Source organism: Mercenaria mercenaria, chromosome 4, assembly GCF_021730395.1.
Source record: "Mercenaria mercenaria strain notata chromosome 4, MADL_Memer_1, whole genome shotgun sequence".
Taxonomy (NCBI): domain Eukaryota; kingdom Metazoa; phylum Mollusca; class Bivalvia; order Venerida; family Veneridae; genus Mercenaria; species Mercenaria mercenaria.
Window position 1 is genome coordinate 23,718,737 of NC_069364.1, and position 17,673 is coordinate 23,736,409.

Sequence of the window (17,673 nt, forward strand, 5' to 3'; positions counted from 1 at the left end):
ACCTAATCTACATACCTCAGGTTACATATTAGGTACTGTACTACGTATGTCACTAACCGATAAGTCTATATGCGCATAGAATCTATTAATAAACATTTTGGGTTTAATAACTGGTTGGTGTCATTGAGTATAAACTTCTAAAGGTCTATAACCGTTAGTAAATAAATCCCAGTCCGTTAATTGTTTGATTGGTTGTATTCTATGCTTCAAAAGGATGTTCTGTCAATGTTTCGTGTGGTGGCTGTCAGTATTATAATAATTTTATTATAATTTCTGGTCCTTTATGATCGTATCGAACAATTCATTAATTAATCATGTATAAAGGAGTATTTCCTTACCTCAAACTGCTATTTTTTGCTTAGTTGCATTCTATGCTTCCAAAAGACCTTCTTGTAGTTTCATTAACTATCACAAAAGTAACCTTAGCTATCAAACGTCTCCCCGTACTAGGACTCTATCATTTAATATTTTCTGGTGCTTTAGGGTCTTGGAGTCTGTTCAATGCTTATGTAAAATAGATCTGCTCAAGTCAGTACTAGAGCTCGTGTGAGTGGTGCACATTTAAGTACCTAGTTCAAGCCGAGTCTTATAAATTGTTGTTTGGTTAAGTCCATTCTTCCAAACGATTTACTAACAATTTTATTGGTGGGTTTTATGCATTATCCTGTCGTGAAAACAATAATAATAAATCATTTATCCTAAAATATTTAACAGTTCTAAAGGAGTACCCTTCTGAATTTTGACACCTGCGTTCTAAATTTTGACACTCCAACGTGACAAAGATGTTAAAATACTAAAGGGGGCCTACCTGTAAGTGTCAGATATCTTAAAATATTTTTACTGATATTTAAAGAACAAATTTATGCTGTAGTTTACAAGTAGAACAATACTTCATATAGATCATAATGGTCCAGAATAACGACCACAATAATTATTACACATGTTTTAGATGTAGACGTTACTTTTCATAATTCCAGACGCAATATCTCAAAAATGTGCTTTGATATTTTTGAGAATATTTTTCTATGTTTTATTTCCTTGCATACTATTCAAAAAGTTTATGTTAGAATTAGTTCAACTCTAAAAGTTAAAATAGCCAGCCTATAGCTGAAAATGATGAAACTGACATTCACTGTAGAAACGTTGCATCATAAGGCTCATTGAGAGATAAGTATGAACAAAACTTCTAACGCCTCTCGATACTCTGGTGTTACGGTGTTACTTACAATAAATTTGTGAAATATTTGACTGATATATGGTCAAATATGAAACCAAATTTAATCTTTGTTCTCGGATATGACAGGATAATGAAATAATTTTGTTTTTGTTATGGTTTCTGTGCATTTCGTCTGGTTGTCATTCTTTTGACCTGAAACGAACGAAATTCTTGTTAAGCTGCAAAGAAGTTAAAAGGGTTTTCTCTCGCAGTTATGGTAGAGGACCCGTAATGACAATCGGCAATTTTCGTTCATTTACGTATCCTCCGAGTGCGGTTTCGGCATTCTCCGGTTGATTTTCTGCAATGTCCGAAAGATACCAAAATTGCATACGGAGGATAATCAGCACGAAATTGCCGATTGTTAATACGGGCCTATAACCTTAATGGGCTCATAGACCATTTCAAACATAAAACCTGTGACTCTGTCCTTGGTTTGTCTATTGTCTGGGTTTGATAGTCTACTCTTCAAAGTTTAGCCTTTTTTCTCAGATAATCACAGAAATAGCGTTCACATGTTTACAATATGATGTAAAGTAAAATTATTACGTCGATGCAAATGTATAGTATGTATGTATTGGGGAATCTGAGCATGTTTGTGGAATGGAATAACTGGTAAAGTTGTTCACAAACGGTGTTTCAGATTCTGAAATTCGAGAAGACAGTCTAATGGCAGCACAAAGAAGACACATCCTTATCCTTATAATTGGACGTATGCAGCCTGTGGAGGTAACCCTAGAGATCCAAGCGATGGGCAGACAATGAAGACGATTCTAAGAAAGATCATGCAAAAGATAAAACCACAAAAGAGGTGAAAATAAGGAAAGTAATATTTCTGACTGGGGGGTATGCGTGTTGTTGAAGAAATACATGTGATGTAACAATTAAAGCAAATTTAATTTTTTAACTTCTTTAACATTTTAACTGTGTCACGCATTGGAAGAACACATTTTTGTCGTCAAATTATTTTTGCAGTACACTGTAATTACCATTTCATCACTAGTGTTTTATTTAAGAAAAACTTCATAGAGATACTATTATGGTTTCTCATCGCATTATATGAATAAAGACATTGATAATTTAGAGTTTGTATAGCGAACGGATGCGCACACGAAATTATAATACGTAAGTATCACTGGAAAAAATCTGATTTATAATGAACACACTAGCTTATCTGTCATTTGATATAGACACTTGGGTCAACATGTCAAAATTAAGGAATATTGAATCACATAATGATATCATTCTATCTGTTTTACTACCTCATCCCAGATTCCAAGTTTTATGACTTTACAAAATTGGATTGAAGTCGTAAAATAAGTAAATTTATATGATGGTTTATATGTAGTTTGATATTTTTATGTTTACATTTTGTCAACAACATATTGCTCTGAACGTACGATAATTTTAAAAAGAAAGTACTGAAAATATATTTGAAGATATTGGCAAAATGACCTATATATCTTTTTCTACTACAGAAACAGACGAAGTTTGGAAAACGCATAGATATAAAAGATGTACAAGAGGCAAATCTTTTACTGAATCGGATCAGGATTTACTAGATCGTTGTTTAGAAGTATTTAGTATTTCTTTAAAAGTTGCAAAACATATGCACTGCTATTTGGAATAGCATGAGAGAAAGCTTTCATCTTATTACCCACGTCTGGTCTGCTCTTGACTATAAACATGAGATAAGCTACAAAATAATGCATCAGTTTCAATAATTTCAAAGTCTATTAAATCATTAAATATTGCAAACATTCTGCTTTTGCTATCATATAATCAAACGCATAATTTCCTTTGAAAGTATACTGACCAATAAATCGACCTTTATCCATCCTTCCGTTAAACTGGGAAAAATGGTATGTCTACATATATCATTAAGCCAAAGGCCGCGTGTATTAGTCTTCTTGTCTTAATACCTTAAAATTAAATCTATAGTCATATTATTAGGAATTGTAAATTTACCAAGATCTGTTACGATATCAGGGTTAATGTCGTTAGAATAAAATCACTGAATTCGGCAGTTGTTTCATTAAATATCTCTAGCGAGCCAATTAAATTTAGGCTCACGGCATTTACTTTATCATCGATCTAAGATCATCCTCATTAAAACCTTCAAGTCTTCATACGGTAAATAAATTCCCCAGGTGATAAATACTTTGATTACTTAGGCCACATCAAATTGATAAGTTGTTCATCGGATTTTTTTCTGAAAAAATTGAGGCGGCGAGCGAAAAAATAATTTAAATATTTGTTTAGGTTTTTGAGAAAATCAGGAGCGAGCGAAGAGCGAAGAAATATATTTATCTTCATTTGGCTCTCGGCTGACTAATAAAAACCTTAAAATAGAATGCATAGCCCTTTTAAATTAAAAAGTAAGTCCCCAGGGATTGAGAAAATCTGACCTGCAGACGCACAACAAAGCGAACTCGTGAAAAAAAATGTATTAACAGTGTCATACAGTACACTGTAATCAAATAATGCATGCTTTTGAAAATGCTGTTAGAAAATATGTAATAAACAACAATGCATAACCTTACACCATACTTATCACATACATATGTGACTTGAATATTTACTGCTATGAAAATCTAGCATTCTTAGCTGACTTTACAAAGTTTTTGATACATCAAATATTAAGTTTTATATAATGACCAATAACTCTGTACTTTCAAAGCTTCTGACTATCATGCCCCTTTTACTGGCAAAGCTCTAATTCAGAAAAGTCGAGCATGATGTCTTATTGTACAGCTCTTTTTCTAACTTTAAACTTTCATAACATATTAAATTTGTTGAAACAAAGTCTCAATTAAAGTCTGAAATGGAGATAACGTGCATTACCATTAACATTAGTCAACTAAATGATTGGAAAATTTGAAAATCGAAACGGTTCTGAAAACAACTCATAATGTAAATTCCTTACCCCACCAACTTTCGTATGCAAATGCTGATCATTTGGACAGGTAAAACAGAAACAGATAAGTGACATGCATCAATAAGTATTTACCCTTACCAAAATAATGTATATTGATGTTATCAAATAAATTAGTAAGCTTTTCTTTATCCAGTTTTCAATGAAATAAAACGATTTTTTAGCATGTAATTTGGTAAACATTTGAAGAAAATGGCGTAACTGCATAAAGGGGAAACAACTTTAATGCAACGAAATATAAGTGTTATGATTTATTATAGACGATGTGTGCGTAGTATGTATTTATTTTGATTAAAATCCATTTGAGAACAATCTAGGACTGGAATTATAAGCATTCATACACTTTTACGTCCGTAAAAAGTAGCGCACCAAAAAATTTTGGATTGATTTTTTTCAATGGGGCAAGCGCAAGCCAAAAACAAAAAAAAATATTTTTTTTGTGTTTCTGAAAATATACGAGCGGCAAATCCGATGAACAACTTTTTAATTTGGTGAGGCCTTAGTATGTAATTTATCAATAGAAATAAGGAGTACATACCATCTTAAATTTAAACTAATGGAGCTAATTTTCACGGGCGTCTATACCAATGCCTCCCGATTTTATCTTATACGACTGAGATTTATGTTTAGGCAAGAAGAAATTATAGCTATCAATGTCAACAATATCCGACTCGTCAATGTTTGTCTATGATACATAAAATATAACGTACTCATTTAAGAAACTTACAATCACCAAAGTACAACAACACTTAAAGTGGAATTATGCGTATTTTTCAAGTAAACAACCAGCTGAAATAAATGTGTGTGTGTAAAAATGAATGGAGGAAATTTTAACTTTTAACCCAATATACAAAATTCTTCCCGTTACCAGTATGAAATAATGTTTTTTCCAAATACATGTACGACTTTTCTAATTTTAATTATGACAATCTTTTTAATCAAGAAAAGTCGAACTGCAAGCGCGAGTTGATTCCCTTAAGCTTCAGCAATCTCTACGAGATCACTACGTAGAGGATTGAAGAGAAGAACTATCACTTTATTAGTCCGAATTAATTTCTTTATTTCTAAAGCATCAACTTCAAATACTTCTACGACATTATCATTAATTAAACGCGTTTAAATGCACAGCAACTGAAAAATTCTGTTATAAAACTTTCACCAAAACACACTACGTGCAGTAAGATGCGCATAATTTCACTTTAATGTTCACTGTCCTAATAGTTTCCTCCTAATACCTTAACAGAAGCACATTTGAATAAAGATCACCTAAAGTTTGATATTCAATTTATAGACTCATATGTCGATTAACGAAATCGGCATATTTACTTTTTAAATAACCTTACTTAGACAAAAACCACTATATGGTATTGAATAACATTAGTACAAAAACATCGCTACTATAAATAACTCCCTCGGCTGTGTACATGTCCGGGTACACACTACAAAGCTATGCTAACAGGAACGGGAACCAAATGCATCTAATTATAGAACCACGCATGCGTAAATACCGACATGAGAAGATCTGACAGATGTCGGGATTTAGAGGGGGTAAATACTGATGCAAAATAAAATGCAGACTGATGCATTCAATTTAATTTTTCGAAATAAACTTGCCCGGGAGAAAAGGCTAAACTCGTCTCATTTTTTCCCCAATTATCTCAAAAACCACTTTCCATCCGCACTTCTCGACTTTCATTTATTTGTTTGTTTGTTTGTTTTGGGTTTAACGCCGTTTTCCAACAGTATTTCAGTTATATAACGGCGGGCAGTTAACCTAACCAGTGTTCCTGGATTCTGTACCAGTACAAACCTGTTCTCCGCAAGTAACTGCCAACTGCCCCACATGAATCAGAGGTGGAGGACTAATGATTTCAGACACAATGTCGTTTATCAAATAGTCACAGAGAACATACGCCCCGCCCGAGGATCGAACTCGCGACCCCGTGATCCATAGACCAACGCTCTTACCTACTGAGCTAAGCGGGCGTGTCGACTTTCATTTATAAATTGTCCTGGGAAAGTAGGATATGTGCTTGCACGTAAAATATGAATGTTCAACCATATGAAAAATAAAGAAAAAATGGATATACAGGCACATTTTTAATTTTACATGTACTGCTTTGTCTGTATACAGGTCCTATTTGCCGACAACGAATATGACAGGATGTTAGTAATTCGAAATTTCTAGTTAATAAGTCAAAATTACGAGTTAATAACACGAAATTTCGAGTTACTACCTTGCCCTTTTATTTAATTTGAACTTATGTCCGTCTGTCAAAAGTCAAAAATGTAATGGACGACTTTTGACTCTTCGAAGTCTACACATCCATATATTGTACCCAACATGTAGGGACTTGAACTTATACTACCATACATCAATGTATGACCTACCATAGCCCCTAGAGCTACTCCAGACTTCAAGGATATATACCTATTTACAGATTCAGGTGGTAGGGGCTCGAATTTGGTCGAAAACCTTCTAGATATGGTCAAAATATCTCGAAATTTCGACTTAGTTACTCGAAATTTCGACTAAGTAACTCGAAATTTCGAGAAAGGTAACTCGAAATATCGGCTTAGTAACTCGAAATTTCGACTTAGTAACTCGAAATTTTGAGTTAATAAATAACATACACCTGACACTAAGATTAATGCTCTTCCGTAATAATCAAGTAAACATCGTACATTGAATATTTAGAAACAGTTCAAAATGATTTTACTGAAAAATTAATCAACCGTGTATTGTTGGTGTCATCACGGGTATTTCATCTATACACCTCTTCATTCTCATGGTGCATGGGTGTTTTTGAACTTTGTTTGTCGTGACAACACAAAAAACATCTATTTATAAAATATCCCAGTTATCTAAAGCAAATATTTTATAAATAGATGTTGGAATCGCAGAATGCAACCAAGCAAAATAATAGCAGACACGGTTTGATTGAGTCTGTTCATGAGAGGTAATGAAATATGCAACACCCCTCGCGCCCCCTAGCACCGGCTTAAGTGGAATTCTAGTACAATATAATTGAGTGCACTCCATGATCCAAAAGGACCAGAAAATATACCAACACTGAAGCCGCATGTATGGCTTACTACCGCATATGGCTTAGCGCGTTGTCACACCAACACGGCATGCATGCCGAATTAGCTTGATCTGGAAATGTAGTGGATGCGTAATGACGGTCGGTAATATCGTAATGACGGTCGGTAATTTCCGTAATGACGGTCGGATATATCGAAATGACGGTCGGTAATTTCCGTAATGACGGTCGGTAATATCGTAATGACGGTGGGTAATATCGTAATAACGGTCGCTAATTTCCGTAACGACGGTCGGTAATATCGTAATGACGGTCGGTAATATTGTAATGACGGTCGCTAATTTCCGTAATGACGGTCGGTAATGACGGTCGCTAATTTCCGTAACGACGGTCGGTAATATCGCAATGACGGTCGGTAAAATCGTCATGACGGTCGGTAATATCGTAATGACGGTCGCTAATTCCGTAATGACGGTCGCTAATATCGTAATGACGGTCGGTAATATAGTAATGGCGGTCGCTAATTTCCGTAACGACGGTCGGTAATATCGTAATGACCGTCGGTAATATCGTAATGACGGTCGGAAATATCGTTATGACGGTCGCTAATTTCCGTATGACTACGTATTTCCTTAGGCGATTCGGCACACATGATTTCCTGTATAACCCACAGGAGCTCGAGATTTATGTATTGACAGAGCTTACGATCTTTACGAATATGATCCACACTTTCCATAATCTCAACTTTTAAAAATTACACACAAACTCGGGTATACTAAAAATACCAGAGTTTGTGAGTATTTTTTTAAAGTTGAGATTATGGAAAGTTTGGATCATATTCGTAAAGGCCGTAATAAAGGCCGGATAAGGCAGAAAAATCTGCGTTCCCGACCTCGAGCTCCTGTGGTATAACCGGGAATGTCGAAATCATTATGCCAGTATGTTCTTTTTGCCCTAGTTTCCCTAGATTAGAAACTACTAGTGCTCAAGCCTACTTATGAAACAATTAGCATAATCACCATAGCATTAAAATTTCTGCCCCCTGTAGAGTTATGGGGCTACAGATTATCTTAATATTTACATGTTACACCAGAAACAATGATGTGCTTGTTATAAAAAATTTCTACATAGTCATAATATTTAATTTTATACCCAGAACTGAAGCATGTTAATACTTTTTATACGTGTTAAAATCTTACAAAACAGTGCTAGCTTAACCAGTATAAGCTTATCTGTACTATTCATGAGGTTATCAAGTTGATAAATATTAGAACGAGTAGTGAAATCATTTGGAATAAACTTCTTTCTAATGGATTTGAAGTAACTGCATTCCAAAGATAATGAAATTCATCACTTAGCAAAAACTTCGGACAGAGGTGGCAGGCCCTTTGACTGCGCTCTATATGCAAATGTCTACCTGTTTCAATTGGCAACAAATGGTTCATAGTTCTGAATTTACGCAAGGGCTTACTCAGTTTAGAAGGTAATATGTCAAGATACTCTTCAAAACCAAATTCTCTTTTATAAGTCCGATAGACTAGACACTATCACGCCAATTTTGCAAAAACTGATCTTTTATCCTACTTTTCACAATTGTTTTAAAATAATTATCTATATACTAAATTAGCCTGAAAATATTCAGACATTCCAAGTTCATTAACAGTATTTTTTTACAAAAGAAATGCAAGAAGAAATTTGTGTACCATTCATATGCTAATAAAAATTGTATCGTACAACAATTTTCAAATCTTTCGTTTCCTGAATTAATTACTTTACACCAATAACATAATACACGAGCCTTAACTGTTAATGCTAACGGCTGTACATCCAGCTCTCCATAAATCTTATACATTCAAAAAATCGTCAGATAATTGCTCTTTAGTGCAAATAGAGGACTTTGACAGTATTGTTCTCGCGTTGGGTAATCAGTAATTTGCATTTTCGTATGTCAAAACAAGCTGAATCTGGACGGACAAGTCCATCTGATGATTTCACGACCACGCCCATTTTCTTCCTGTCTCTCCCTATCTGTATCACGGTATTTGAACTAAACCCGGATACAAACAGATTTCCTTTACGATCTGTACAGACCTCACTCGCCCACCGTAACTCTGAATCAGTGAATGTCTGACAGTGCTTTCCCTGTCCATCAATAACAACTAGACCTTTATCCCAACTAGCAACAAACACTTTATCATCAATATCACTGAAAGCAACAGTTCGGGGATTTGTGAACAAACTTTGCCCGGCGTTGTTTTGAGTTACCGTTTGCAGCAAGTCTCCTGTCATATCGTGGATGAATAACGATTTACAGTTGTCAGTTATGTAAAGTTTATCAGCCTTATAGCCAATGCCAAAGCAATCATGGTTCAGTGTTATTTGACGAGTGTTTGACATTTGTTTGCCAAAGGAGACAAACTGAATTGTGTTATTGTCCAGACAGACTGCAGCTTCACTTTTACTTGTACAACAAACGCCATAAGGTCCAGCAGGAACAGAACAATAATCTATTACCGACATTTTTACAATATCTGCTCGTTTTATCTTATAATTGCCGTTATCAGCTAACAGAAGTGAACCATCTTCTGTAAGACAGGATCCATACACACACATTGCTCTTGTGTCATTCTGAACTCCGATGTTTAAATTCTCTATACCTTTAACAGAATAAGCGGTTGTCCTTGGCGACCTGAAAGCAGTAGTAGAAAGAGATCCGAAAGTTTTCAACTGCTGTAGAAATCGCAGTATAGCAGGATCAAAACTAAATGATATCTTTGCATCAACACTTGTTTGCAATGAACAAGATGCATCCTCCGTTTTTGCAATACTTTTCAATGATTTTTTCATGGAGACAAATTGCTGGGCTTTGTTTCCTTCTGATTTCTTCAAATCGTTCACTGCTTGTTTTAGATCATCTAATTCAGTTTCTGCTTTCTTCTTCTCTTCAAGCAGTTTCGATTTTTCTTCTATGAACTTCATCTCCAATTCTGTAATTGATTCCTTTTCTAGTTGTTCAAGAATTGTTTCCAAGTCTTTTCGAAAGTCCTTGATCGCCATTACTACTTTCATCTGAGACTTTTTTAAGTCTTCTATCAGTCTTTGTCTAGTTTTCATAATTTTCTCCATCTTTATTTTCATATCTTGCAACTTTTTGTGTATTTTGTCAACGTCTGTTGTTTGAAATGTACTATCGATAATATCTGGAATGGATTGCACATCAGCACAAGACCTGAAATTATATATCAAAGACTATTAATTCAGAAAATAATCCTGGAACTTACTGGTAAAAAAGAAAACTAATTTAAAAATGATTTATTCATATTTCTTCCTGACCGGTCAGTTATACAGTCAAACCTGTCTATAAAGACCACCATTGGGAGAGGCAAAATGTGGTCTTAATTGGGAGGTGGTCTTTATTCACAGGTAAAAATACACTGTAAATGTTAAAATGGGAAACAAAACATGTGGTCTTTAGAGCCAGGTGGTCTCTGTTAAGAGGTGGTCTTTAACACAGGTTTGACTGTATACTACTTTTTCAAAATGTCTACATATTCTGACGTGTGGTCAGTATTTGACTATATATTCAATGCCCAAAGAAATTTTTTTATCAAACGCCTTTCGCTTATCATGACACTGTTTTTTTTTGTTTTTTTTTTTTTTTTTTTTTTTTTTGTTTTTTGGGGAGTGGTGGGGGAGGGGGAGGGGGAGTTAACGTCGCACCGACACATGATAGGTCATATGGCGACTTTCCAGCTTTAATGGTGGAGGAAGACCCCAGGTGCCCCTCCGTGCATTATTTCATCACGAGCGGGTAGAACCACCGACCTACCGTAAGCCAGCTGGATGGCTTCCTCACATGAAGAATTCAACGCTCCGAGTGAGGCTCGAACCCACATCGATGAGGGGCAAGTGATTTGAAGTCAGCTACCTTAACCACTCGGCCATGGAGACCCCTTGACACTGTTGTAAATAGTGGTCAAGGTCGCTGACTTCGAATAACTTGCCCCTCATCAATGAGGTTCGAGCCTCACTCGGTGAGGAAGCCATTCAGCTGGTTCTACCCAGATGCCCGCTCGTGATGAAATAATGCACGAAGGGGCACCTGGATTCTTCCTCCGCCATAGCAGCTGGAAAGTCGCCATAAGACCAATAATTGTGTCGGTGCGACATTAAACCAAACAGAACAAAACAGAACAAATAAATAAACGTGTTTAGATTTTGGGAAATCAGCACAGGTCAGAATTGTTTAACGTAAACATATTTAGTTGGTGTTTCTTATAATCGATTATTTTCGCCAAGCACATGTTTCTGTTGGGTTTAACGTTCCACTGACACAATTACGTGAAGAACTCAACACCCCGAGTGAAGCTCGAACCCACATCGGTGAGGGGCAAGTGATTTAAAAACAGCGACCTTAACTGCTTAACCACTCGGCCACGGAGGCCCCAGCCAAAATCATGTAAACAATCTATAACTGGAAATAGAAATGGATTCAATCTATCTTTAAATTAGCTCGTACATGTTTGTATTTCTTAACACTCGTGTGCTAGTAATACTGGTTTTTATTTTGCTAAACAAGTCAATATAGTTTTCATATTCCGTTTTGTAACAAGGGTACAAGCACGTACGTTTATAAATCCAAATTTTGCTGATTAAACGTGAAAGAAAATTACAAAATATTATTACATGTTCTCTGCCATGTGTAGTCAATATCGATTGGACATTTAGTGGGTACATTTTATAGATAAAATCATGATACTGCCTCAAATTTAGATAACAAATGACTATATGATCCATAAATAAAATAACAGAACTCTTATTGAACAATTGAACAATCAATTATATAGTTAGTGATAGAAAACGTTTGGTTTATTTTTAACCTTTATTCTCGTATATTGGATTATGAAATGCGCCCACCTGTGGTTTAAAGCCATGCAAGTTGTACAACCAGCCTCATCATGATTACCACAGTACAGGTCCACGATCTTTGTCTCGTGAACGCTACATCTCTCCGTCGGTACTGCTGATAATCCTGAATGGAGACTTGATGACTTGTAGTTTGAACCATCCAAAAGAGTGTGACCTTTTAAAGCAGGCATCATATGAATCATGTCTGCACAAGACTGACAACAATATCCCTGACATTCCACGCAGTATTTCACAGCTTCTCGATTCCGATTATTAGCCAGACAAGACGAACATTTAAAACTGAAAATCTCATCCGACATGTATTCACTCCCACTGGACGCCATTTTAAAACTGGATATTTACTTCCCTATCGAATGACACAAAGATAATATAAAGGTTCATTCACGCTTTATCAGTTTGTTAAACGCGTTTTTATCATTAAAGCAATATCGTTAGTAGTTCAAATAAGGATATGAACGTTAAAGAGAACAGGTCTTAAAATAATGAAAAGTGATCGTTTCGTCTATGTTAATACGCTTGGAAAGAGCATTTTGCACAGTTTGTGTTATTTATCAACTCGAAATTACGACATACGTAACTCGAACAAAGTTACCAAGTAGAAATTTCGGGAAACATAACTTCAGCATTTGTATCAATTATAACTGATATTATAAAAAGGAATTTGACAAAAATAAATTCCTGTTTGAGGGAGAGGGTAGTATACCTCATTTAGGGTGTCTTTAACATGTTTTAAACAAATCCAATATTAACATGTGTTTTCAAAATGACTCTGAAATAGGTCCAAAATTTCTCGTTTCAGCTGAAGACCACTGCTAGGGTCATGACGGTAATTCCCGATCAATTTGAAATGTTATATGGATCGAAATAAGAGAAAGCTTGTACATTTTATTGGTTATCAAACGATATCATATGTATTGCCGCAGTGAGCATATTCATCCAATGTAAAGGCTTAGAGATACTACCTCCGTGCTAGCCCGCCCGCTTAACTCAATAGGGAGATCGCGGGTCTAGGGGTCGTGAGTTCGTTCCCCGGGCAGGGCTATGTTCTCCATGACGATTTGATTAAAGACAGTGTGTCTAAGATCATTCGTCCTCCACCCTGTTTCATGTGGAAAATTTTGCAGTTACTTGCGGAGAACAGGTTTGTACTGATACAGAATCCAGAAACAATGGTTTACTATCCGTCGTTACATAACTGAAATACTGTTGAAAAAACGGCGTTAAACCCAAAACAAACAAAAAGCTACTTTCTTGCTCGTGATCTCTAATATTTAAGTCCAAGGGAAACTACTCTTATAGACTTGATAATGTCATAAAGCGTTACTGCGAAAATCTTTGTAGTTGAACTAGCGGCCAAATACATCGCTGTGCTATCCTATATTCTAGTACTATAAATCTAGAAATAGCATGATTATATTAAAATCCTGAGAAATAAATGTCTCAAATCTGCTCCTCTTAGCAGACGGTTAAGCAAAATGCCTATATATATATATATACGGAATTCTGCTAGGAACATTGTGTTCTCACACATTTCCTTTGGAAGATAACATAGACAAAAATGTGAGAATCCTTTGTTCTTTTCTCGCGTATGGTCCCCTAACATTACGGAATGAATGAAAATACATTAAAGGACATAACAAATATACAAATTTATCATTTCTTCTGAGTGTTATAAATCATATCTATAAGTTGCAAACACCATTTTGGTTGGTGATCGGGGACAAGGTGGATATAACACATTCATTCCGTATAGGTGATGATGCCATGATCATGCCCACAAAAGCACATTATTGTTAATAACAACAACAACAAAAAACAACAACAACAAAAAAAACGCCAGAATTAAAGTCAAATCTCGTATATTATTTTATGGATTATTTACAGAAATTTAAAAATATATATCCATTCATTTTTGAAAAACAGATGCGACAATGTAACGAGCAAATCTCGCGTTGTTTTTCTAGGGCATCTGTGAAAGGCGAGGGGCGAGAATGCGATGTCCTTAACGGGATTCCGTAGGTTCTTCCCAATGAAAGACGGTTTTGCGTGCATCGGTGCTATACATCGGGCACTTTAAAGAATCAGACTGTCTATTCGCAAAGAGTTAGGCTAAGTTAGCGGGACAGGCCGGTATCTAAAAGCAGATTTCTCTCTGCTCTAGGGTTTTAATTCTCTCTGCCCCTCTGGTCAGATCGCGCTGTATCTGTACTAGTAGAGGATAAATTTCGCACCCTGTGCGGCTTCTGTGATAAAATTGCTTTTTTATTATAATTTCGTGTATAGAAACTTACCTCGTGCAATAGATTTGACTGTTGACATTATTATTTCTAATCATATATAAACATCTGTTGAAATTAAGAATGAATTATGTTTACGATCTCCGCAATTCAAATAATTGTGAAGACTGCTCCCGTAGTTGATAAGATTCAAAAGGAAAAAAACATGAATTGAAAGTTTTGAACGTTTGATATCTAGATATAGCGATATATATTTATATGAATTTTAAACGTTGTTCAACGACAAATAGAAAAATAATACAGTACTCAATCTTGTTCGCTCGAACTCGCTTGGTCATTGGAAATTCATTCGAGCCATTGGACTAACCATGCAGAGAAGCATGATCTACTACAATATTTATTAAGCTATTAATTAAAGAATGTACGACAATGCTATAAAATACTGTTCTTATGTTTATCACCCTTTGTTTGTGAATTAATCAACGTGCCATTCATGCAGATGTAGCTTGGGGATATGATCATTCATAATTAGGTTCATTTGTGCGGTTCTGTTACTGGTCTACATGTATAATGTAAGTGTTAGCGTGACAACTGTGGACAAGTTGAAAAAGGTTTGCGCAGTTTTTAGCTCGACTATACGAAGTATGGGGAGCTATCCTACTTGACCCGACGTCGGCGTCCTTCCGCGTCCGCACTTTGGTTAAAGTTTTGATGCACTTTATCTTTGTTACTTCTTGATGAATTTGCTTCAAACTTTAAATAGTTGATCCTCATCATCACCCACATCATGTGGCACAAAGGTCATAACTCTGGTACCAATATTTCATGAATTATCCCCCTTTTTACTTAGAATTTCAGGTTAAAGTTTTGATGAACTTTCACTTTATCTCAGTTATTACTAAATAGATTTGATTCAAACTTAAAATATTGTTCAACATCATCATCCATATCATATAGCGCAAGGGTCATAACTCTGGCACCAATATTTCATAAATTATGCCCCATGTTACTTAGAATTTCAGGTTAAAGTTTTGGTGCACTTTCACTCTATCTCAGTTATTACTAAATGGATTTGATTCAAACTTAAATAGTTGTTTAACATCATCACTCACATCATATTACACAATGGCCATAACTCTTGCACCATTTTTTCATGTGTTATCCCCCTTTTTACTTAGAATTTCAGGTTAAAGTTTTGATGCACTTTCACTCTAACTCAGTTATTACTGAATAAACTTGATTTAAACATAAAATAGTTATTCCACCTTATTATCACCCACATCATAAGACACAAGGGCCATAACTCTGGTACGATTTTTTTATGAATTATGTCCCCTTTTTACTTAGAATTAAAGGTTGATTTTGATGCATTTTCACTATACAATGTATCTCAGTTATTACAAAACGGAATTGATTCAACATGACACAAGGTGCATCACTGTTGCACCAATATTTCATGAATTATGCCCCTTTTTGCTAAGAATTATACTTAATATTTAATGTTTTAATACACTTGATCCTTATCATTCTTATTACTTAATACTTTTGACACAGACTCAAGCTATTATCTAATATTTTATCCAGGTTGGAGTCATTAAACACTCCAGTGACAACAAATGTACCCAGTTTCACTATCCAGCATCAAAATAGCCGAGCGCGCTGTCTCCTATGACAGCTCCTGTTATCTTTTTTGTTTATTTTGAATATTACCACAAAAAGCGCCCTGCTCGCACGTAATTATGCCAACTCTTACGTTGAGACTCGGTGGATTATGATCTTAACTTCTACAAGTGGACTGGTGGGTGTACAGCAGATGGCTATGGCTTGTGCGAGTTTATATTTCAAAATATTTCCCTGCCTTCACACATATCTCCTGCTTCCATTCTAAATGAAGATACTCAGTTATGGTAGTTGTATATTTTTAGTGATTCCTTTTTCAAGAATGGTTTGCTGTGTCATCACTAGCGTGCGCCCTGTCTTTTTTACTAAACAGACAGTAGTTTTCATCTATAACGTCTGGTTTACATTTTGTCTCGTGCAAATTCCATGGGTTACTCCAGTCACAAAATGCATTGTACATGGCATTTGTTCCCTGTCTTCCAATGTTTTCTTGCATAAAAAGTCAAAAGTTTCAGAATTCAAGTGAGAAAAATGACAGCGGCGTTAATTCAATGTCAGCTAGGAAAGCAGTTGTTTCCTCCCTTGGATGGGGGAGAAAAGGGTCATCATTTTAACAGTATGCATATTAAATATGACACGAGACAGTTTCAAATGTTACGTTCTTTTTCCTGTATTGAAAGTAAGAATTTGTAAACTATCATAGCATTAAACATTTAAAAATGATATGTAAAAACTTACGGTGGCAGTAAAGTTTCGAATGATGGCAAAAGTCTGTATGTCCGTTTTTACTAAAAAGTTGGTGTATCATTATTATTGTTTTAATTACTGAATGTGTGCACGCTTGTGGCTATAATTAGCTGATGCAAATATTTGGCGACACATAGATCCATACCTGTTGTGAGTCATTGATTTTTGAGTCAGATTTGATATAAGCAGTGTGTTTTTCTGTTTGAAATGTGTTGGAGAGAAGGCAAAAATGACCATATTTCCTTGATTTTAAGGGGCTGTGGGCTGGGATAAATTTAAATTTTTATAGATTTTCTGGACCAAATCAATGTAAATATATTAAACAACCCTTGACTTTAAAACCGGAGATGATTTTTTGACCCATGCAAGAAGTCCGTAGATCTAGTAATGATCTCATCACCAAAAAGCTAATATCATTACGCTGGAATTATTTGAAATGTTACGTAACAGCTCCTTGTCGGCGTGAAAATTTGAACGTACCGTCGGATAACGGATAAATTCAGCATGATCTGGAGCTAGATCTTGTTTTATAGCCTTTTATTAAAAACTAGCTCATGTTTTAGAAACATAGATTTAAAATATAGAATTTACTTCTTTATATTATTTATTTATTTATTTATTGGTGTATTTAGCAGAATGGTCAAGAACATATTCAAGACCACTTTTTCCACGTTTTTTTTTTTACAAACACTAGAAAGACAACAAAATATCAAGTTTTTATTTAATGCTGGACATATGCTGATGCACATTTCTACAAATGGACTGGCTGGTGTACAGCAGATAGCTCTGGGTTGTGTTAGTTTATGTTTCATGAGGAAATGCATGTATTAATATATTTACCTGGATTCACATATCCTCTGCTTCCATATCAGAATCAATAATATTCGGTTATGGTGGTTGTATAATTCTAGTGCTTTGTTTTTTTCAATTACAAGTGTTTGCTAG

At 35.2% G+C, this 17,673-nt stretch overlaps 1 protein-coding gene across 1 annotated transcript; it reads right to left on the reverse strand.

The window, feature by feature from the left end:
* Positions 1 to 8,582: 8,582 nt before the first annotated feature.
* On the reverse strand, positions 8,583 to 12,431 carry LOC123551249 (uncharacterized). Its single transcript, XM_045340031.2, has 2 exons — positions 12,113 to 12,431; positions 8,583 to 10,424 (listed from the first exon to the last, which is right to left on the reverse strand). The coding sequence occupies exons 1-2, from the start codon at positions 12,421 to 12,423 to the stop codon at positions 9,074 to 9,076; spliced, it is 1,662 nt and encodes a 553-aa protein (XP_045195966.2). The 5' UTR covers positions 12,424 to 12,431; the 3' UTR covers positions 8,583 to 9,073.
* Between the last annotated feature and the right edge of the window lie 5,242 nt (positions 12,432 to 17,673).